Source organism: Nannospalax galili, unplaced genomic scaffold, assembly GCF_000622305.1.
Source record: "Nannospalax galili isolate Female #2095 unplaced genomic scaffold, S.galili_v1.0 scaffold290, whole genome shotgun sequence".
Taxonomy (NCBI): domain Eukaryota; kingdom Metazoa; phylum Chordata; class Mammalia; order Rodentia; family Spalacidae; genus Nannospalax; species Nannospalax galili.
This window is the reverse complement of record NW_008331486.1, coordinates 2,231,650-2,253,692: the sequence shown is the minus strand read 5'-3', so window position 1 is coordinate 2,253,692 and position 22,043 is coordinate 2,231,650. Positions and strand designations below refer to the sequence as shown.

The 22,043-nt window shown below is 46.2% G+C and overlaps 1 protein-coding gene and 1 pseudogene across 1 annotated transcript in view; one reads left to right on the top strand and one right to left on the bottom strand.

Moving 5' to 3' along the window:
* Window positions 1–1,426: 1,426 nt before the first annotated feature.
* Window positions 1,427–2,039, bottom strand: LOC108490284 (annotated as a pseudogene).
* A 14,378-nt stretch (window positions 2,040–16,417) lies between these two features.
* The window catches only part of Psmb7 (proteasome subunit beta 7), a 60,111-nt gene continuing 54,485 nt past the window's right edge, over window positions 16,418–22,043 (top strand). Inside the window, exons 1-4 of the mRNA XM_008824575.3 lie at window positions 16,418–16,560; window positions 16,937–17,030; window positions 18,148–18,245; window positions 21,004–21,144. Coding sequence (XP_008822797.1) covers window positions 16,499–16,560; window positions 16,937–17,030; window positions 18,148–18,245; window positions 21,004–21,144 — 395 coding nt within the window. The 5' untranslated portion in view covers window positions 16,418–16,498. The remainder of the gene's footprint in view (window positions 16,561–16,936; window positions 17,031–18,147; window positions 18,246–21,003; window positions 21,145–22,043) is intronic.

Here is a 22,043-nt window from a genome sequence, read left to right as displayed (position 1 = left end):
TAGCCCCAGCTGTCCTGGAACTCACTATGTAGACCAGGCTGGCCTTGAACTCACAGAGATCTGCCTGCCTCTGCCTCCCAAGTGCTGGGACTATAGGTGTGTGCCACCACGCTTGGCTAGTCTTTATTTTTTAAAAAATATTTTATTATTTTTATTTTATGTGTATACTTGTATTGCCTGCATGTAGGTTAAGTGCACCATGTTGTGCAGTGCCCACAGAGAACAGAAGAGGCTGTTGAATCCCCTGGAACCGGAGTTACAGACAGTTGTTAGCTGCCATGTGGGTGCCGGGATTCAAACCCCGGTCTTCTGCAAGAACAACCAGTGTTCTTAACTGCTGAGCCATCTCTTCAGCCTGGCTTAGTCTTTCATGACCACCAGCTCTGTCCTTTAGTCTGGAAAAGGCTATGCTGTTCTTTGAGAGAGAAGGGAAGTCTGGGAACATGGTCCCAGACAGGAGTCGTTTATTAACCCGCCCTGTTATCCTCAAATCCTGTTGGAGATGTGCAGGGTGGGACTCTGGGTGGGAGGGAAATTTTTATTTTGCACGTTTGCTACTTTGGAAAATCCCTGAGCACAGGAACCAGCTGCCATGTTGCTAGGCTTGGGCATGGCACAGGAGGAAGCAGCTTCGCCTGATGCTGGTGCTGAGAGCTTGGCAGGTGCGGACTGGACCCTGGGGAAGCCTCTAGTCCCTTTTCTGTCTTTCCATCCATCATGATGGTTGTGATACTGAGATTGGTTGGCCTCATCCACTCTCCAAGGGTTCTGAACTGGTTGATTTCCATTACCACCAAGGCAAATGACCACAAACAGCCTAAAGGCACATGTGTGGATGACCTTGAGGTTCTGTAGGCTGGAGCCCAGCATGACTCTGCTGTGTTCTCTGTGCTGAGTGCTGCCTGTCTTTCCTAAGAACCTGGGGAGCCTACATACAAAAGCACCTTTTGGATTGTTGGCCAGGTTTGCTCCCTGGGACAGTGGGACCAAAGTCCCCTGTTACTTGCCAACTGTTAACCACAGACTGGACCTCATTCTTTTCATGGGCCCTCCTGTGAGGCAGGCCAAGTTGCTCCACATCCACCCCGCATTGTCCCTTTTACCAGGGCTCTGTGTCTTCTTCAGCCTGTCTCCCTTGTCATACCTTTATTCCTGCTGCCTCTGCCTTCTGATTTTGCTTCTAAGAGCTCCTATGATTACAATAGGACCACCTGGGTAGTCCAGATTAATCTCATTTAAATATCATTATTGTGTGTGTATGATGGGGGAGGGAGACACATGTGTGACGTGTGTGTGTGTATGTGTAGGTCAAAGGACAACTTTGTGGAGTCAGCTCTCTCTTCCGTTTTTATATGGGTTCCAGGGATGGAATTCAGGTTTCCAGGCTTTCACAGGCTGAGCCATCTCATTGGTTCTTATATTGGTATTTTTTTTTTACTTTTATCTGCGTTTATTTTATACTCAATTTATTCCTGTGCCATAAGTTTTTGTTTCTTCAGTTTCTTCTGGGATATCTTTTTCTTTTGTGCAACTTCCTCTTCAGGCTTAGGAACAATTGTTCCTTTTCAGTGAGGATCATTTCGATATGGCAGGGAGAGCTCATGTATGGATTAATGCGACCATGAGCTCTGTAAATTCTGCTGTGCATCTTGGGCGATTTGTTCACCTGGATATGCTCAATGACCAGAGAGTCTACATCTAAACCCTTAAGTTCAGCATTACTTTCTGCATTTTTAAGCATGTGCAGCAAAAATTCAGCACTCTTTTTGGGCCACCAACCTTGTGTCCAGCCCCACTATTTGGCCTGGGCACACCTACTAACTCCACCATTATAATGCCAGAATGGCACACACTGCTTCTTTAAAGTGACATCTTTCAGATACTTGGTGGCTTTTTGGATATGCATACCCTTGATGGCCTGGGCAGTTTCACATGTGTTCTTAAAGTGAACGTGAAGGTTGGAACCTCTTGATTTGCATGATTTTGTAGGGTTTTCTGGGTCAAGAGAGTAACGAACCATTTTCACAGGTCACCTCAAGTGGCTTACAGTTTATTGGTCTTTTTAAGGCTAGCTGGTTAGTTACCTTAACTATACCTACAAAGTTTATAGGTGAACACAGGGATGAGTCAAGTTTTCCTAGGGAATCAGAGCCAACTGGATATATGCAAGACAGACAGACAAATAGGTATTTAGATACACAGACACAGACACAGATTTAAGAAATTGGCTTGGCTGGGCAGAGTGGCATACGCCTTTAGTCCCAGCACTCAGGAGGCAGAGGCAGGTGGATCTCTGCGAGTTCAAGGTCAGCCTGGTTTACATAGTGAGTTCCAGGTCATCTGGGGCTACAGGGAAATATGTAGAAAATGTGTGACACCATGAAGGAAGGAAGGAAGGAAGGAAGGAAGGAAGGAAGGAAGGACATTGGCTCACCTGTTTGTAGAAATCTGGGAAAGCCAAAGTCTGTAGGGTAAGCCAGCAGGCTGGAAACTCGGGAAGCACTGAGGTTCAAGTTGAAAGCAGTCTACAAGTCCTTCTTGTTTGGGGCAGATCTTTTTTCCTTTCTTTAAGGCCTTCAATTGGTTGAATGTGGTCTACCATATTGTGAAGATAATATGCTCCACTCAAAAAAAGAGCATTGCCTTAGATGTTAATTTCATTAAAAAATCATATTCACAGAACATGTCTTGAATAATGTTTGACCAAAGATCTAGGCACCGTGACCCAGTTAAGTTGGCACATAAAATTAGCCATCACACATCAGTATGTAGGTCAGTGTTTGGTTGAATAGCCAACCATGAAGATGCTGTGAGGAATATTTAGAATTCTGACTCCACAAGTGAGGATATAACCCAGGTTGTCGAGTTACTTGATTATCTGCTGCTCCTGACCCCAGAGCTTCATTCTAACATGGACTGGAACCCTGGCGATCCTTTGAGTTACCCACTAGCATTGCTGGGAAGCCATGATTTTCTGACTTGGGTAGCCATGCTGGAGGAGTGGAGTCTGCTGTGATTTAGGAGAAGGCCATGAGGAGAGAGCAAAAGTAAGAAGGGATGAACTGTGGACGTGGCTCAGTTGGTAGTGCGCAAGCCTAGCATGCTCGTGACCCTGGGTTCAATCCCCAGCACTGCATAAGCGAGGCATGGTGGTACACCTGTAATCCCATTACTCAGAAGGCAGGAAGGATCGAGAGCTCAAGGTCAGCCTCAGCTACAAAAGCCAGGGAGCCTGGCTAAGTGAGACCTTGTCTCAAAAACCAAACAACAAATAAACAAAGTCAAAACTAAGAGAAAGAATTCTTGAGGTCATTTGAGACCTTTAAGTCTAGTCATCTCTGAAGCCAACAGATTGATTTGGTTAATTTTGCTAAAAACCAATTCTCCAAAAATCAGTGAGCAAAGATTTGTGTCACCTCTGAAACAGGCAATTTGTCTAACAGGTTAAATGTCTCTATAAAGTGAAGATGATTGAACTCCCCCTGACCTTTGTAGCCATTTGTATTGGCTAGGCCCCTGTGGGTGATTTTTGCAAAACTTCAGCTGACTGGCTTGGATTTTTAAAAAGTAATTTTTATTTTAATGTGTATGAGTATGTTGCCTGTATGTATGTAAGTGCACCCATGTCCTGCAATGCCCACACAGGACAGAAGAGGGTGTCAGATCCTCTGGAGTTACCAATGGTTGTTAGTTGTCATTGGATGCCAGTCTTCTGCAAGAGCAGCTGGTGTTCTTAACTGCTGAACCATCTCTCCAGCCCCTTGGCTTGGAGTTTTATCCTCATATCAACATCTTAAGGACTCTTTATAAGTTAAGGATCTAGGGTGATTTAGTATAAAGATATTTTCTGTCACAGAGCCTATTTCCTTTACACATTTCCTACAGTCAGGACCTGCTGGGTTGTGCTGTGGTAACCAACAATTCCAAAATCTTAGTTCTGTTGAAAACAGCAGTTTTGTGGTGTTCTGCTCATGTTTCTTGCCCTTCATGGGTTGGAGAGAGATTCTGTTCCTCTCAGAAATGTCCCCACTGGGAAGGGAGCAGGAGCTATGCAGAGGTTCAGACATTTGAATGGTCCAGTGTGTTGATAATCAGATGCATTGTGGAGTACATAGGCTTTTGTAGATTGCCTTGGGAACCTTGAGGAAAGAGAATGACTGGTCAGGGTCAGGTAACACAGGGCTTCTTGTGAAAGCCAGAAAGCCTCCTTGGCAGTGTTTAGGGGAACTTGACTTCTTTGGGGATGGAGAATCAGGCCAGGATGAGGCTCTGAGGATGGCTCAGCTTCATAGGAGATCATAGGTGCAGCCTCAACAGGTGTTCTAGGTTAGAGTCAGGATCTTGATAGGGCAGGACTAGACCACGGACCTGGGATGCTGACATGTATGTAGATACACCTGGAAACAGGCTGAGTTTCCCTGAACCCCATGGGCTAATAGAAGCAGTCAATTCCCCTTCTGTGTATATGTGTGTATATGTTCCTGAATGTGCACACATGTTAAGTGCATATGGAAACCACAAGCCAATGTTAGTGTCTTTCTCAGTGACTACCTTATTTTCTGAGAGTTTCTCACAGAACCCAGAACTCATCAACTAGTGAGCTTCAAGGATCCACTGGTCTCTACCTTCTTAAGGCCAGGATTGCAGATTCACACCACCATGCTTGGAAATCCAAACTCAGGTTCTCACGCACTTTTCCCCCTGAGTCATCTCTCTGGTTCCCAGGAGCAGCCTCTTTTATAAAAACCTGGGTTCTTGCCAGCACTCAGGAGGCAAAGGCAGGTGAATCTCTGTGAGTTCGAGGCCAGCCTGGTCTCCATAGTGAATCCAGGCTAGCCATGCAGCCATGGCTACAGGGAAACCCTGTCTCAAAAAGACCACCACAAGCAACAACAAAAATAAAAACAAAAAACAAACAAACAAAAAAACTCTGGATTCTTATAAGACTTCAGCCAAGGCAGATTCCTTGCAAAATGTTTGTCCTTCTCAAGACCCCAAATTAGAGTTGGTGTCCCATAGCTGTTGTGCCAAATCCTCATAAGTTTTAAATCAGTGTAAATTTATCTCTCAGTGATCAGGAATCCATGGTCCAAAATATTTTCACTGGGACCAAGCTGAGGTGGTGACAAGGCTAGTTTTTTTTTTTTTTTAGCATCTAAATATTTTATTTATTTATTTATTTATTTATTTATTTATTTATTTATTTATTTATTTATTTATTTATTTATTTATTTATTTACTTATTTATTGGTCTTTTAGAGACAGGGTCTCCCTGTAGCCCCAGCTGACCTGGAACTCACTACGTAGACCAGGCTAGCCTTGAACTCACAGAGATCCGCCTGCCTCTGCTTCCTTATTTATTATTTTTATTTTATGTGTATGAGTGTTTTGCCTATGTGTATTTAAGTGTGCCACATGTGTGCAATGCCCACAGAGACCAAAAGAGGGTGTCAGATTCCCTGGAACCAGAGTTATGGACAGCTGTTAACTGCCGTGGGTGCTGGGAATGGAGCCTGGGTCCTCTGGAAGAACAGCAAGTGTTCCTAACTGGTTAGCCATCTCTGCAGCCCCATTTTCTAGAAGTCACAAGTGTACCCTGGCTTGTGGCTCCTTCTTCCATCTTCAGAGTCACTTCTAGGATCCCATCTCTTCCATTCTGAACTAAAATCTTCCTGTCTTCCACTTGTAAGGACACTGGTGATGGTATTTAGCCATGGCCTGATCATCTAAGCTTATCCCCCCCATGTTGAGATACTTAATCACTTTTGCAAAGTCTCCTCTGTTAGGTCAAGTAATATTTTTATAGGTTCTGGGGACTAGGATATCGTCATCTGTGACTGTCCTGATTGTCAACTGGAATCACCATGGAAACAAATCTCTGGACATGTCTGTGAGAGATTTTCTAGATCAGGTTAATTGATATGGGAAAACTCATCTTAAATGTGGGCAGCACCGTTCCCTGGCCTGGGGCCCCTCACTGAATAAAAAGAAACAGAACTGAGCAACAGCATTCATACCTCTCAGCTTCCTGACTGTGGCTACAATGTGACCAGCTGCCTTGTTCTCCAGTCACCCTGCCTTTCCTTCTGTAATGGACTGTATCCTCAAACTGTGAGCTGTAATAAATCCTTCCTGCCTTATGTTGCCTTTGTTAGGTGTTTGATCACAGCAATGAGAAAAGTAATTAATGACTAGCAGGGGCATTATTCAGCTGGCTACATCTAGCAGTGACATTGATGACCACTCATGAACTTACTTGTTCATTCACTCAAAGATGTGAGGCTTGGCCAGAGCTGGGTTGGATATGATAGAAGCTCTTTGCTCAGGGAGAACCAGAAGCTGCCAGGCTCTGAAGTCCTCCGATGGCCTCCTCCCACACGGTGCTCCCAGGCTTCTGGCTGAGAAGGGGGACCCAGCCCCACTTCTCTGCAAAGTGGTAGCTCAGTCAGTCACTGCCTCACTTTGGGTGTGAGCACATACACTGGTCTCAATGGGTCATTCTCTATCAGCCAGAAAAGAGGAGAAATGCATTCTACTCTGACCCGCAGTATACAGCATGTGCCTGGCTCTGCATATGAACTTGCTTTGCGCCTGCCAAAGACTGGGGCTTCTTATTCCCCTGAGAAGCACAGGGGCTCAGTGAGGCCAAGTGGCTCACATGAGGTCACACAGAGTGGAATAGAAAATGGAAACGAGGTCCAAGGGTCTCAGGTCCTGTTGTCCTCTCCTTTCATGAAGCCACAGAGAGCCCCCAAGGACAGCAGCCTGTACTCAGCTCTGAGTCATTTTTCCTTGGTTCCAGAAGTTAGAGACTTAGCTCAACGTCCTCTGAGCTGGAAAGTTCAGCAGGAGAAGACAGCTCATGGACCTTAGGAATGGAAAATCCTAGGCCTCCTGTGTTGGGGGCCTCCTGGCCACCTGTCCCCTAACTGCTGTCACCTTTTAATAGATTTCTTGGGGAACAAGTAATTTGTTCCTGGTGCTGGCTCTGCACTGGGCAGAAAGTCCCTGCAGGCTTGGAAGGTCCGTGTGAAGCCACTCAAAGGTGACTGCTGGAGGAGGATGGTGGGTCAGCTCTGGCCACTTAGCGAGACCATGCTGCCAATTATTGCCTGGCCTGCTTCCTGCCGCAGACGTGCCCAGGGCCAGGGCTTTGAACCCTTGCAGGAAGACCAGCTTCCAGTAAACAACCCAGGGCAGCGGGCAGATTGACAGCAAGGCACAGCACGAGGACTGGTGCTGTCCTGCTCCAACTGGCAGGTGGACAGTACCATGGTCCCCAGGGTCCTTCCCGTCAGGGGCTCAGGGGCTGCCTGAGCCAGAGTGTCACTCCTGGGTAGACAGTTTCTGCCATGGCCAGAGGGGTTTCTGAGTTTTGGAAGACTGTTTCTACAGGCAGCATGTGAGCTTGGGCTGGGTCCCCCTTCTCAGCCAGAAGCCTGGGAGCACTGTGTGGAGAAGGAGGCCATCGGAGGACTTCAGGGCCTGGCCTCCTTCCTTCTCCCTAGAAAGACATGTCCAGGGTTATGCGCACTGCGGGCTGCCCACCACAGTAGCTGAGAGGGGAGAGGCGAGACATGTCTTCCTCAAGTCTCTGAGTACCAGAGGTCTGGGGCTTCTAGATGCCAGGAAGTGGTGGCTTTATGGGGACTGGCTGGAAGAGGCCTGAGGGAGCTTCCTGATAGATGTCAGAAGGTTCTAGATCTCAGCTGAAGTGCTGAGCATGCATCTGCCCTAACTTGTCACACTGTGTTCTTCATCTCTACATTTACCTCTAGGAACACTTACCCATACCTCTCAGTTGGGCTCAGAGGTTAAGAACACTGGTTGTTCTTACAGAAGACCCGGGTTCGAATTCCAACACCCACATGGTAGCTAACAAACTGTCTGTAACTCCAGTCCCAGGGGATCCAACAGCCTCTTCTGACCTCCGCAGGCATTGCACGACTCGGGTGCACTTACCTACATGTGGGCAATACACGCATACACATAAAAATTTTAAAAATAAATAAAATTTAAAAAAAATTTAAAGTTAGGGAAGGAAAAGAAAGGGACTCAGGAGCTGGAGAACCTGGGCCGGCCAGACAGACAGACAGACACACTCACACACTCACACACTCAAAATGCTGTCTCACACACTTCCACACCCTATGCTCACATATGAAATACAACACTCACATACGTGCTCTTTTGCACACATGCTATATGCTCTCGAAGGCAAGCATATATTTTTTTTCTTCTAAAATTAGGGCTTGTTCTCAACTTTTTTCTTTCCTTGGGGAAGCTGAGAAATAATGCGGCTTCTCTCCATGTTTGCACCATGATTAATACCCTTCCCTGCGCAGGAAGTCAATGGTGAGATGTGAATTAAAGGTGTTCAAGCAGGCTGTTGTCTTGGACCTGAGCAGCCTGCTTGGGCAGCTAGCTCTGTCTCCATAGCAAATGTTGAGCTCTCTGCCCTCTGTCCCCTCTGCTGTACTTTGCCTCTGCCTTCCATCTCTCAGCCCAAAGACCCAGCAACTGCTCCCCTCTCTGTTGGGAATGGTTCCCTGGGTCAGGAAGCAAAGAACTCACACTGGTGGGGACCTGTGTGAAGGGACTTCCACTAGCCCAATCTGGGACAACTGGAGATATAAGAGTAATTAAAAGAATAACAAGAATGGCTGATGGGGCTGGGGAGGTGGCTTGGATTCTCACGTCCACCTAAAAATCTGGGCCTGTAAGCCCAGTGCTGTCGGACGGGGGTCAGCAGCAGGAGGATTGCTGGGGTTTCCTGATCACCAGCCTAGCTCCAGGTAAGGTGAGAGATTATGTCTTAAGGAAATAAGGCAGAGAGAGTGATGTAGCACATACACCCTCCCCACATGCACATTCACCACACACACACACACACACACACACACACACACTCACACCAACACACACACAACTGTGAAAGGATGATAACATACAGAATAAGAAAAACTAGTGTGGTCTCCTATCAGTTCCAGGATGGAGGGTACACGTGTTTGTAGAGCTATTTTGAAGGATTGAAAAGTTTTAAAACAAAAAGACAGAAGTCTGGTGTGGTGGCACACACCTTTAATCCCAGCACTCAGGAGGCGAAGACAGGTGAATCTCTGTGAGACTGGGCACAGCCTGGTCTATATAACGAGTTCCAGGTCAGCTGGAGCTACAGGGAGACCCTGTCTCATAAAAACAAAACAAAAGAAAAAACAAATCAAAACAACAATAACAAAACAAAACAAAGATGTAGGAGAAAAGTAGTAAGTGTATATAGTATTTGGAAAAAAATACAGAAAGTTGCTGCAAGGAGAAAAGGTAAGCATGACCTGAGATTTCACCAATGAAGAACTACCACTGTGCATATGACACTTTCAGCATGTCAGGGCAGCCACACCTGCCTATCCACACACTTCGCTCCATCTCTCGTTCTCTGTGCTCTTCACCAGACGCTGAGAAGGAAGTCTTAATGATACCATCTATTCCATCATAAATTATTTAGCCATTCTCCCACTGTTTGATATTGAAATAGTTTCTAGATTTTCATTGTAATATTGTTATATATTACCTATAATCTAACATCGAATGTGTGAACTATTATCTAATACACATCCAATATACATAATCTCTGATAAATTCCAGTATACTCCATTGTAAATAATGCTATGATTAGCATCTTTATTTTTATCAAATGTGTTTGTATATGTGTGTGTGTCTTATACATGTATGATGCATGTGTGTGAGTGTGTGGGTGGGTGTGCTCATGTGAGTACATACCGGGGCCAGAGGACATGGGATATTTTCCTCTATTGCTTTTCTACCTTACTGCCTTCAGACAGGGGTTCTCACTGAACCAGAAGCTTGCTGTTTTGGCTAGGCTGGCTGACCAGTGAGCTCTTGGGATCTACCTATTCCCCCATGCTGGGGTTAGAGGGATGCACAGCTAAGCCATCTCCCTACAATGAACACCTTTGTACATCTACTTTTTTTCTAGGAATACATCCCTTGAAGGAGGTTTTTAAGGGTCAACTGTTCAGACCCTTTCCAAGGATCTTAAATTATTTTAGCCAACAGTTTTCCAGAAGGTATGTACTATATAGTTCACCCACTAGCAGTTAGAAAAGCACGCCCCTCAGAGCATTGTCCTGAACACTGAGTACCATGATTACAGAAGTCTGCTAGATTCCCAGTGGGAATGGTGTGAGGCAAGACTGGACCCAGGGACACATTTTCAGCCTGTGTTGCTACTCTTCTGTGTTGCTGGACACTGTGCCTCTCCCTCTATCACCACACCCTGATATTCACACCAGAGCCATCATCCCTCCTGGTCTGCTCTGGCTTCTGTCACCCTGTCCACTCTACCTGTCCTTGCCTGGTCCATTTACCATCTGCCTCTGGCTTTGAGCTCTCCTTGATCACCCTCCAGGAAACACATGGCCTCCTGACTGCTGCTGGAGAGACTCTGGGCCTCTGTCTCCTGTCCCCAGCCCATACTGTTTTCGGTTCCAGTGTGACATGACCCAATGGTACCCATGTGGACCTTTGGGCTGCCTTCAGCCTGTCCCCCCACCCCTAGGTTTGGACTTTCAGGATAACAGGGACACAGGGACTCTTTCCATTGTCATACCCACCCTTCAAGCTTGCTTTGTTTGGCACCTTGTAGTACTTCTAGAGACTGTCCCCTCCTGTGTCCTCCCTGTCACCACCATGGTCTAGGCTGCCTCTCTCTCCTCCCTGCTCTCCTCTTCACAGCCTCCATCATCCCTACAACCCCTTATCAGAGCAAACACATTGGATGCTGCTGAGATCGCTCTGGCATGAGCACCCGGTCCTGTAGTCCTGGTGATACCCAAGTTTCCACTTGTCCCTGTCCTAAGAGTCTTCTCAGTTTCTTCTCCCCCTCCCCCAGGCCCAGTAATTCCATGGTGCTATGCACATGCCTGCTGAGACCACCTGCTTCCACAATGCCCCTTCCTGTCTCTCAACAGCCCCAGCTAGCCAGGCCCTACTCAGCACTGGAGTTTTGACTATGACTGCAATTTCCTCAGAACACTTACTAATGTTTTCTTTCCCTGAGAGAGCTGAGTTCTTTCTCCTTGGAGGCTTTGTGGACCCGTACAGTCCTTATCAGAACCTTCTGACCCTCTCCCTTTCTCATTTATTCACGTGTCTACTTCCTTCGAGGGCAGAGTTTTTCAGTTTCTGTGCCTAGCGTGGTGCTAGCCACAGGACTGGAGTCTGATGAAGGAATATCTGAGTGAATAAATGGGTGAATGAACGAATGGGCAGCATTTGCCTCACTGTTGAAGTGGCAGGAAGTTCTGACCGTGGAGAAAACAGTGGAACTGGATGTGCCTAGGAGTGGTGGACATGGTCAGGGTGGGCCCTACAAGGCTGATGAAGAACCTAGGACCTACGGATGTGGCTTGGCTGCTAGAGTGTTTTACTAGCATCTGTAGAGTCCTGGATTCAATCCCTAGCACCATGCAAACCAGGTGTAGTGGCACACGCAATGCAGCTTTGGGGAGGTAGAAGCAAAAGGATCAGAAATCCAAGGTCACCCTTGCCTACAGAGCAAGTTTTGAGGCCAGTCTGACATATGTAAACCACTCTCTTTAAATTAAATAGATAAATATGACCTCCAGGGTGCCTTGTTCTTGGGTATCCTTGGGTGTCCTTGGGTTCTGCTCAAATGCCATGTGTTGCATCTCTGCTTAAGTACCTTCCAAGGTTCCCTAGTGCTCCTATGAATGGCCCAGGCTTTCCCCTGCTTTCCAGGACCCGATGTGGCTGGAGTCTCTGCTCTGACTGACTTCCTCACTGTGTGACTACTTGGTCCTTCTGAATTCCCCACTTAAAGGGCTCACCTGTTGCTCCCTCCCTCATGGGTTAGGAGGAGAAGCAGGATGCTAACACAAAGGGCTCTGGATTAAGAAGAAGCACTGAAGACAGGTCAAGACTGGGTTTGAATTTCAGCTGTGAGACTTGGACCAGGTACTTCCTCCAGGGGGCAGGGAGGGCTCCCCGCCTATAGGCAAGTCATCTCATAAGGTGATGAGAAATGAATGGGGATATAGCCTGGCAGGTACTTAACATAGTGCACTGTACATAGAAAAATCTCAGTAAAAAGACCAGGATGAATCAACCAGATTGGGAGGGTGGTAAGTCCTCCTGTGCTGCAGAAATGAGGGTTATGCTCACACACAGGCTGGGATAGAAGGGAGGGGTCTCCACTTCAGCTCACTATCAGCTAGGGCTGGCAAACTCAGGGCCTGCCTAGCCCAGGCCCCACTCACAGTGCCTGTAGTTCTGTGGGTCTCAGGTGGTGCCCCAAGAGACTCTGGAGCAGGTGGAGGGAATTCACACTTGGGGGTATTGGCATGCACCTGGCTGCACCCCTCTTGATGAAGCTGGGCTTCTGTGGGCATCTTGGCATCCGGGTGCTGGGCCAAGGGCCCTGGAGCCGCCTGGAGCAGCTGCACTAATTCATGCAAAGGAAGGCACACAGGTTACCCTGTCTATTTATAGCTTATTTATGAAGGAAGAAAAACAAGGGCCCAGTTGCCGTGGCAACCAGGAGCATCATGGACTGCTCTCCCTGCAATGGGAAGAGGGCCAAATCAGCCTGTGCAGGGAGCTCTCTGCTGTGTGTTTCCTGATGGAGGCTGGGATGGGCCTTCTCCACCTGCCTCACACAGGGTCCCCAGACAGCGTGTAGATTGGGTAGGATGGGGGCTGCTGCTTGTTTAGCCCTTACAGAATCCAGGGGCATGCTGAACTCTCTGTGTGGAAGGCACTGTCTGCTCTCTTGTTCTTCCTGCTCACTCCTGTTGTCTGAGGACTCGCCTGCTGCCTTAGGGGGACATGGAAGCCCTTTTAGCCTTGTTCCCACATGTGTCCTTTAGGTCACTTAGCAGAGAACTGGAGGATCAATCTCCAGATTATTCTCCCCCAAGGCTATGTTTTTTGTTTGTTTGTTTGTTTGTTTTGTTTTGAGACAGGGTCTCACTGTGTAGACCAGGCTGGCCTAGAACTCATAGACAGCTGCCTGCCTCTATTTCCTGAGTGCTGAGATGTGTGCCACTACATTCAGCCAAGGCTATGATCTTGCACAGAGCTTGGCACTAATGAGGGCCTTAAATTCTGAATAAGTGAATGAATGAATGAATGAATGAGTGAATGAATGAAGAGCTTTACAACTGATCATACCACACTCTCATGAATTGAGGCACGTACTGTAATGCTTTCTCATTTTACAGATGAGGAAATGGAGGTTCAGAATGGTAAAGAGACCAACCTAAGATTACGTAACTGGTAAACAATTGAGCTCCTATTCTGGCTAGGGAGGAGGAAACCTTACTTTTGTTCTGTCAAATCCCAGGGGACTTGGAAGCTAGTGTTCCAATTGGACTGGAGCTGTCAGGGCTGGGAGTGAAGGTGCTGTGTATGGTCTGGGACTGGGAGGGGTGAGGTTTGAATCTTGATTGTGCTGTTTATCAGTGCTGTGGTCTTAAGACAGTGATTTCATCTCTCTAGGCTCCATCTATAAAGTGGGCAATGCTGCCAGGTGCTTAGAGACTGTCAGCTCCCTCTGGGCAGGCATCATCTCTGTCTTCTGGTTATCTGTTGTCCCAGTGTCTTGTACACTCCCAGTGCCTGAGATGATCCTGAGATCCTGTCTATAGAGTGGTTAGGACAGCAGAGCCTTGTGTACTCTGGGGTCGGTCTGTTGGTTATTGTTATGTTATTTGGGAATTGAGGCACAGAGAGTCTGGTGACACACCCCTGAGGTCACACAGCCACACAGAGCAGAAGTGATAATTTCACTGGTCAATCAAGCTTGGAGGCCAAGGAATAAGTGGGATAGTGTCCAGGATGAAAGGAGCAATTCTGGGCTGGGTTAGAGTCCCAGGAAGCAGCAGTCAGTGCTAGACAAGAAAGCTCAGCCTGGAGCTTCCCTGTACATGACTGGAAATACAGAGGCTAAAGTCTGGTCCTGCCTGGGGCTGCCACCCATTGGTCCACCTCTGGCTCAGCCACTTACTGTCCAGGCCCAGGCTGCCTGGAGGCTCTCAGTCGCCCTCTGCTGGGCCCTGCCTGCCTCTGCTACACTATCTACAGAGGCAATGACACCTATGCAGGCACTAAAACTATACCAATGAAAGGGAGCCTGAAAGCCTGAACACCTCCCCTGCTCTACAGCTCCAATCGAACCCCACAGCAGGGTGCAGCCACCCAGCCACCACTGCTGCGTCCTTCTGCTGAAGCCACTGAACGCGCCTCCCTAATGCCCAAAACTCGTGTCTAGAATTTGAGGGGTTTTTTGGTATCTTTTCTGCATCTGTCCCTTTTGTTTGCTTCATGGCCCCACACTCCCTGGAGCCTCTGGGTGTCTGCAGCACCTTTCTACCCCTACCAAGGGAAATTGTTCTGGAGTTTTCTCTCCTCTGGATTGTAAACTCATGAGGTGTCTGACTTCACTAGGTAACCATACCAAAGTACTCCATACTAACATGGCTTAGGCAACAGAAATGTATGGTCTCAAGCTTAGGAGTTTAGAAGTTCAAAGTGACTTCCTTTTGAAACCACAAGGAAGGGTCTGGTCCAGCCCTTTGTCTAATTTCTGGAGCTTTGATGGTGGCTTTTGTATTCCTTGGCTGTGGAAACATTACAAGCTAAGGAACTGGCCTTATGTTTACATGTAGCTCTCCCTGGGTGCATGCTGTCACTACCCCCCGCCCATTTTTTTTTTTTTTGCCTTTTTGAGACAGGATCTCCCTTTAGCCCCAGATGGCCTGGAACTCACTATGGAGACCAGGTTGGCCTTGAACGCACAGAGATCCACTTGCCTATGCTTCCCAAGTGCAGGGACTAAAGGTGACAGGATGAAATAAACGTAGTAACGATTGTTAGCGACAAGCTACTGTGTGCCACGGTAGACACTTTCCACGTACAGTGTTCTGTTCTCACATCAATTTTTAAAAAAATCAAGATAAAGTTTATACATATCAAATTCACAAGGCTGTGCAACATTTCCACTAATTCCAGAACATTTTCATCTTCCCACACACAACTCTGTACCCATTAAACAATCCAAACCCTCCTTTCCAGCTCTAGCATCTACTAATACACTTTGCTTTTCTACAGATTTGCCTGTTTAAGGATACTGCCTATAAATGGATGAATACAGGGTTGGGGAAATGGCTCAGTAAAGTTCTTGCTAAGCAACTGTGAAGGCTGGATTTTTGGATTCCCAGAACCCATGTAAATGCCAGGTGGATGTATAGGCCTGCCAGTAATTCCAGGGTTCAGAAGGCAGAGACAGGGGATCTCCAGAGAAAGATGGGTAGCCACACTAGCTGTATCAGTGAGAATTGGGTTCAATTGAGAGACCATGACTCAATGAATTATGTGGGGAATGATAGAGGGGGACTCCCAATGTTAACTTTGGACCTCCATACACATGTACAGAGACAAGTATATTTTCTACATGCATCTAACATATGTGAGCATGCATACATGTTCACATACACAACACACATATAAAAAGAATGGAATGATACAATATGTGGCCTTTTCATGCTTGGCGTCTTTATTTTAGCAAACTGTTTTCAAGGTGCATCCTGTTTTAGCAAGTATTTGTGCTTCCTTCCTTTTTATGGCTAAATAATATTGCATGGCATAGATATATCACATCTTGTTTTTCCGTTCATCACTTGATAGACATTTGCATTGTTTCCAGATTTGTCTATTATGAATAATGTTGCTATGCACATTTGTGTAGAAGTGTTTATGAATCAATGTCTTTTTCGGTTCTCCTACATATGTATCTAGGAGGGTGATACTTTGGGAGCAATTACCAAATCATTTTCTGGAGCAGCTGACCATTTTACAGTCTCACTTGTCACATATGAGAGTTATACTTTTTCTACATTCTCTACACTTGTGATTTTTTTTTCTTATTCAGTGGTGCAAAGCATTATCTCATTGGAGTTTTGGGTTGCATTTCCCTGGTGACTCATGGAATGGAACATATTTTCATGTGCTTATTTGCTTTCTGAGGAAGGAGTAAACTCCACTAGACCGAGGAGGAAACATTCTGAGAGTTGAAGGGAATTGCTCACGGGAAGAAGTGGTAGGGTTGGAGCGCAGAACTCCAGTATGAATGGCTTTGAAGCACCCCTGATCCTAATTAACTGTAGAAAAGAGGTCTGGTTCTGAGTATCAAGAGACCTGCTGGTTGGGACAATTCATTTTTCCGACTTAAGATAAATCCCATCCCCGCTGTGGCGGTCAGTTTCTCCTCTTCGCCACGTGAGGCGATATACTTGACAGCGCTCTGGGCCTCTCTAGGAACCGAAAACGCGCGAACTCTATGATCAACAGCTTCATTCAGTCTTTGCCCCGCCCTTTCAACCTATTCGCCGGCGGCGCCAGAAGTGCTCGGCTCTCTTTGTTTGCTCCGCCCCCGGCCCGGAAACACTTTCTTGGCAAGATGGCGGCCGTATCCGTGTTTAAGGCACCGGTCGGGGGGTTTTCTTTCGATAACTGTCGCAGGTGTGTTCGCGTCCCAGGGCGGGTTCGGGACGGGGACGAGGGTTGCGGCGCCCGGGCCGGAGCTGTGCCTGCGCCGGGGACGCGCGAGCCACGGTGGGCGGACGGCGACCGCGGCCGTGTGACTCAGGGAATCGGGCCGAGCACGGGGCGCCTCGGAGGCTGGCCCGGCTCTCTCCCTTTGCCCGCGCATCTGGATTCGGTTCAGGAGAGTCGCGCCGCTCGTTGTCTGTTCCCAGTGGTGCTGATGGTGGGAGGATCCGGGGAGGAGATGGCATCGAAAACAAGTACTGCGTTCACTGCTAAGCATTCTGCCTGCTAGGAGGGCGCAGTTGTGGTCTTGCCTTTCAACGTTTTTTATTTCTGCGCTTGCCTTCAGGAATGCAGCCTTGGAAGCTGATTTTGTTAAGAAGGGGTTCAAGCTTCCCAAAGCCCGAAAAACTGGCACTACCATCGCAGGGGTGGTGTATAAGGTAAGCCCAGACAGTCCAGGGCAGCGCGGACTGAACTCTTACAGCAGCCAGGCCGCTGGACTCCCTTCCCCTCTCCCAGCTGGGTCTGGTAAGTGCAGATGTTGGAGAGTACAGCTTTGTTAGAAGTGCTTCTGTCAGGAGGACTATGTGTTAACAGTTTGTATTTTCCCACTTTGAAGTTTTTTTTTTTGCCCCAGCTGGCCTGGAACTTGCTATGTAGACCAGGCTTCCCTCATACTGAACTTGCTATGTAGACCAGGCTTCCCTCTGCCTCCCAAGTGCTGGGATTATAGGGGTGGACCACAAGGCCTGGCTCAGTTTTCTTCACAGAGCTATTCCGTTTCCTTTAAATGAAAATAATTCCTTCCTTAAACTGTAAAGCGCATAAGGGAAAGTGATTAATGTTTTGGGTGAAGAGAGACACATTGCAAAAAGAAAGTGACAAAAGTGGCTGTTTAAACAAAAGCTGAAATTTTTGTGTGTGCATGCATGATGTGAGTGTGTCGGTGTAGGTACCTTGGCATGGGGTAGAGGACATAGGACAACTTTGGAGTGGGTTCTACAGATGGAACTTGGGTTGCCAGGATTGTGCAGCAAGCCTCTTATCCACTGAACAGTCTCAGTGACCCAGAACTGGATGTTTTAGTGCAAAGACTTCTGGGGTTTTGGTCTGTTTTCTTTTGGATTTGTGATTTGTGAGGAATTTATTGTGTGAAAGTGAAAATAAATTGTTTTTGTTTTTGATTTTTTGGTCTTTTTAAGGCAGGGTCTCCCTGTAGCCCAAGCTGTCCTGGAACTTGCTCTGTAGACCAGGCTGGCCTTGAACTCAAAGAGATCCACCTGCCTCTGCCTCCTGAGTGCTGGAATTCAAGGCATGTGGCACCATGCCCCACTAAAAGTGAAAATAAGTTTTCCTCACTTCTCACAATTCATCCAGTAATACCTTTTAAGACTGTTCTTGGTTATGAAGCATAGCGTAGTATTCTTGGTAGGAATTTTGGCTTGGGACATTGGATTATGGGAGCAGAGAATGGCTAACTTTTGTATTCCTTGAACAGTGGCTGTGGCTTACGTATGTGAAATTGTTTAAAACCTCATTTTTTCTTTTTAAAAATAGGATGGCATAGTTCTTGGAGCAGATACGAGAGCAACTGAAGGGATGGTTGTTGCTGACAAGAATTGTTCAAAAATTCACTTCATATCTCCTAATATTTAGTAAGTATTGATGAACTGTAATCACTCAAAGTTTCAAACTTGATTAGAAACTGATTGTTACTACATCCTCACTGAAACCTGCTTGCTGTTCAGCCTGTGTTTTCTATTGCTCTCAAAGGCATTTCTGGGTTGGGGTGTAGCTCAGTTAGAGCATTTGCCTACCATGCAAAGAGCTCTGGGTTCTGTCCTTAGCACTCCATAAAGCTGGGAGCAGGGACATATAGCTGTGGTTTTAGCGTGGGTGGGGGTGGGAAATAGGACAAGGAATTCATAGCCATCCTTGGCTACATAGTGAGTTTGAGACCAGTCTAGGCTGCATGGGTCTCTGTCTCAAATAACCTAAAAATTTCCATGCATTTGTCATCTATGCCCCTTATCTCCAAGTCTTCCTCTTGCATCACTCTATGATTCAGTTGATAACAGTTCTGACTCCTTTATGCTTTTAAATCCATTTCTTCCTTTCTTTCCCTCTGTGGGGCCTTTGGGTTATTGATTCTCAGCCAGACAACTATAGTTGTTTAATAGGCATGTCTGCCTCTATTTAAAAGTCATGTAACAGGCCACATTTTTTTTTTCCAGGGTTTTTTTGTTGTTGTTGTTTTGTTTTTGGTCTTTGAGACAGAGTCTCCCTGCAGCCCCAGCTGTCCTGGAACTCACTGTGTAGACCAGGCTGGCCTTGAATTCACAGAGATCCGCCTGTGCCTGCCTCTGCCTCCTGAGTGCTGGGATTAAAGGCGTGCGCCACCATGCCTGGCTATTTTCTTCTTTTTATTGGTGTTCACTCTTCTGCCATACCTTTGTAAAACATAAGATCTGATTATGCCTCTTTCGTCTTTGAAAGCTTTTCAAGAGACTTCATGTTTCTACATTTTCAGAATAAAATTGGAACTCTGTGGCATATTTGAATCCTTGCGCAACTTCTTGAAAGGCTTACTTTTCATGGTCTTTCATGTTGCTATTCCTGTTTTCCTCATCTTTAAGCTATTTTACCTTTGCTTATGTTGGCCTTTCTAGTTAAAAGCACCCTTCCTGGGGCTGGAGAGATGGCTCAGTAGTTAAGAGCACTGGCTGCTCTTGCAGAGGACCCAGGTTTGATTCCCAGCACATACATGGTGGCTAACAACCATCCATAACTCTGGTTATGGGGGATCCACTCCCACCTTCTGACCTCCAGGGGCATGCATGACATGGGTGCACTTACACACATGCAGGCCATACACTCACACACACAAAAATGCTGGGTGTGGTGGCGCACACCTTTAATCCCAGCACTTGGGAGGCAGAGACAGGTGGATGTCTGTGAGTTCGAAGACAGCCTGATCTGCATAGCGAGTTCCAGGTCAGCTGGGGCTACAGGAGACCTGTCTCAAAAAGACCGAAAAAAAAAAAGAAAAAAAAAAATTTAAAACAAAACACCCTTCCCAGGGCTGGAGAGATCTGCTCATCAGTGAGGAGCACTTGCTACTCAGTCATGAGAACCAGAGCTTCCATCCCAGCACCCACACCAGGTGACTTTCAAATGCCTGTAGCCCCAGTTCCAAGGGATCCAGCACTTTCTTTTGACCTATGAGAGCATGTGCCCTCGTATGCTCACACAGACATACGTATACAGACATAAATAAGATTTGAAAAACAAAAACACCCTTTTTTCCTCTCTATTCTTTGCTTTTAGAGTTTCTATTCTTCCAAATCTAGCTCATTTAAAAAAAAAAAAAAGATCTTTCCTTATTGGGTGTGATGGTACACCTTTAATCCTAGCACTCAGGAGGCAGAGGCTGGTGGATCTCTGTGAGATTGAGGTCAGCCTGGTCTACATCACAAGTTTCAGGCTAGATGGGGCTACAAAAGGAGTCTTAAAAACCAAACCAAACCAACCAAACAAAAACTCTCCTTAATAATTAGGGCTGGTGAAGTGCCTCAGTAGGTTAGAGAACTTGCTGCTAAGCCTGAATTGAATCCTTAACCCACATGGTAGAAGAAGAGAACCAATCAATGTCCTCAAGTTGTTCTCTGACATACACATTCCTGCTGTGGCACAGATGCACCCACATACACATATCATATACACACACAGAAAAGAAATGTGAAAACATAGCCGGGTGTGGTGGTACACACCTTCAGCTGAACACTCAGGAGGCAGAGGTAGACCAATTTCTGTGAATTCGAGGCCAGCCTGGTCTCCATAGCAAATCCTTGCCAGCTGTGGCTATAGGGAGACCCTGTCTCAAAAAGACCTCCCCCCACCCCAAAAAAAACAAAAAAAGAATTAATTGCTCTCTCCTCCTCCAGTTTCCCATAGCATGTTGTACCTGTGCTTTTATTACATGGTGTATTACAGCTTTTCTCGTGCATTTCTCCTCTTCTCAGTTCTGAATCGGAGAAACAAGACTGTCACTGTTGTTTATAATTCCCTGGTACTCAGTGTAATGACTGGTAGATAGTGAATCGTATAAGAGACCTTGCTCTTTTGTACAACTTGGATAGACTTGTAGCATTAGTAAAACATACCCTCTACTAGGGGCAGAGAAATGAATGATTTGAAGTGTTCCATTGGGCCATAGGGAGTATATTTGCATGTAATTGTAAGTTCTCCTTGATTTTATGTTTGTTTAAGATAGGTTGGACAACAGTTGCGTTGCAGATCTACTCAAAACACCTCTTGTGTACCTGAACTTTGCAGAAGTTATCCAGGAGGCTCTCCCTCTAATTGAGCCTCCTGATAATTGGATGTCAGCTAAGTTTCTCCTCATGTTTTCAGTTGCTGTGGTGCTGGGACAGCTGCAGACACAGATATGACAACCCAGCTCATTTCTTCCAACTTGGAGCTCCACTCTCTCTCCACTGGCCGCCTTCCCCGAGTCGTGACTGCCAATCGGATGCTGAAGCAGATGCTGTTCAGGTGAGGCTCCAGGACAGAGATTTCTCTAGTATCTGTTTTTCATATCTTTCATTTTTAGCCAAGGGAAGCCTGGAAGCTAGGGAAGAAATATGAAGTACACATGTTATTCCAGAAATCAATTAGAAAGCCATTTGAATTTTGTAAGGTATTTGGTAATGCATGTAAATTTGGGGAGTCTGATTGTTCCCCCCTGAATAAATCACTTGTGGTCGGTAATTTCTTGAAGCGTAGCTATATTATTGACTAAGACAAACTTTGGCTCATAGTGAAAAAGCGAGAGCCAAGGGAACCTTTGAGTTTGTCTTATAAGTTCTGCATACTCCCCTAGCACATAAACACAGATTTTTTTTTTCCTTTCTCTTTTAGAAGCAAAATAACATGTGATGAGAAGTAACATATAATTGTCTGTGAGTAGGTAAAATACTATTGATATTACCCAACCTTGCTAAGTTGCTCTATGCATGGTCAAGTTTTATTCTTTAATCCTGAGTTAAAGATTGTTACTGTCTCCTATTTATAAATGAACAGTTTGAGGCTTAAAGAGGTATAGTAACTGGCCTAATCTGTACCTTGCTCTCTGCTAACTCCCATACACAGTTCATATGAGGAACTTTGTTTCTTTTTCCCCTTTAATAATCTTACTACTTTATGTTTGTGTAGGTTTTGATAGTTTTAAAATCTGAAGCACATTTTCTGATTTGCTCCATGATAAATCAGAAGCAGCATTTTACAGTGGAAATTACCTGGGTGTTTAGTTTTCTTTCTGGGACTTGCCTTGCCTTTAGAAGATTCTTTCACTTTTTTTTGAGGTAAGGCCTCACTGTGTAGCCCTGGCTGGCCTAGAACTCAGAGATCTGCCTTCTTCTGCCTTCCAAGTGCTGGGACTAAAGGTGTATGCC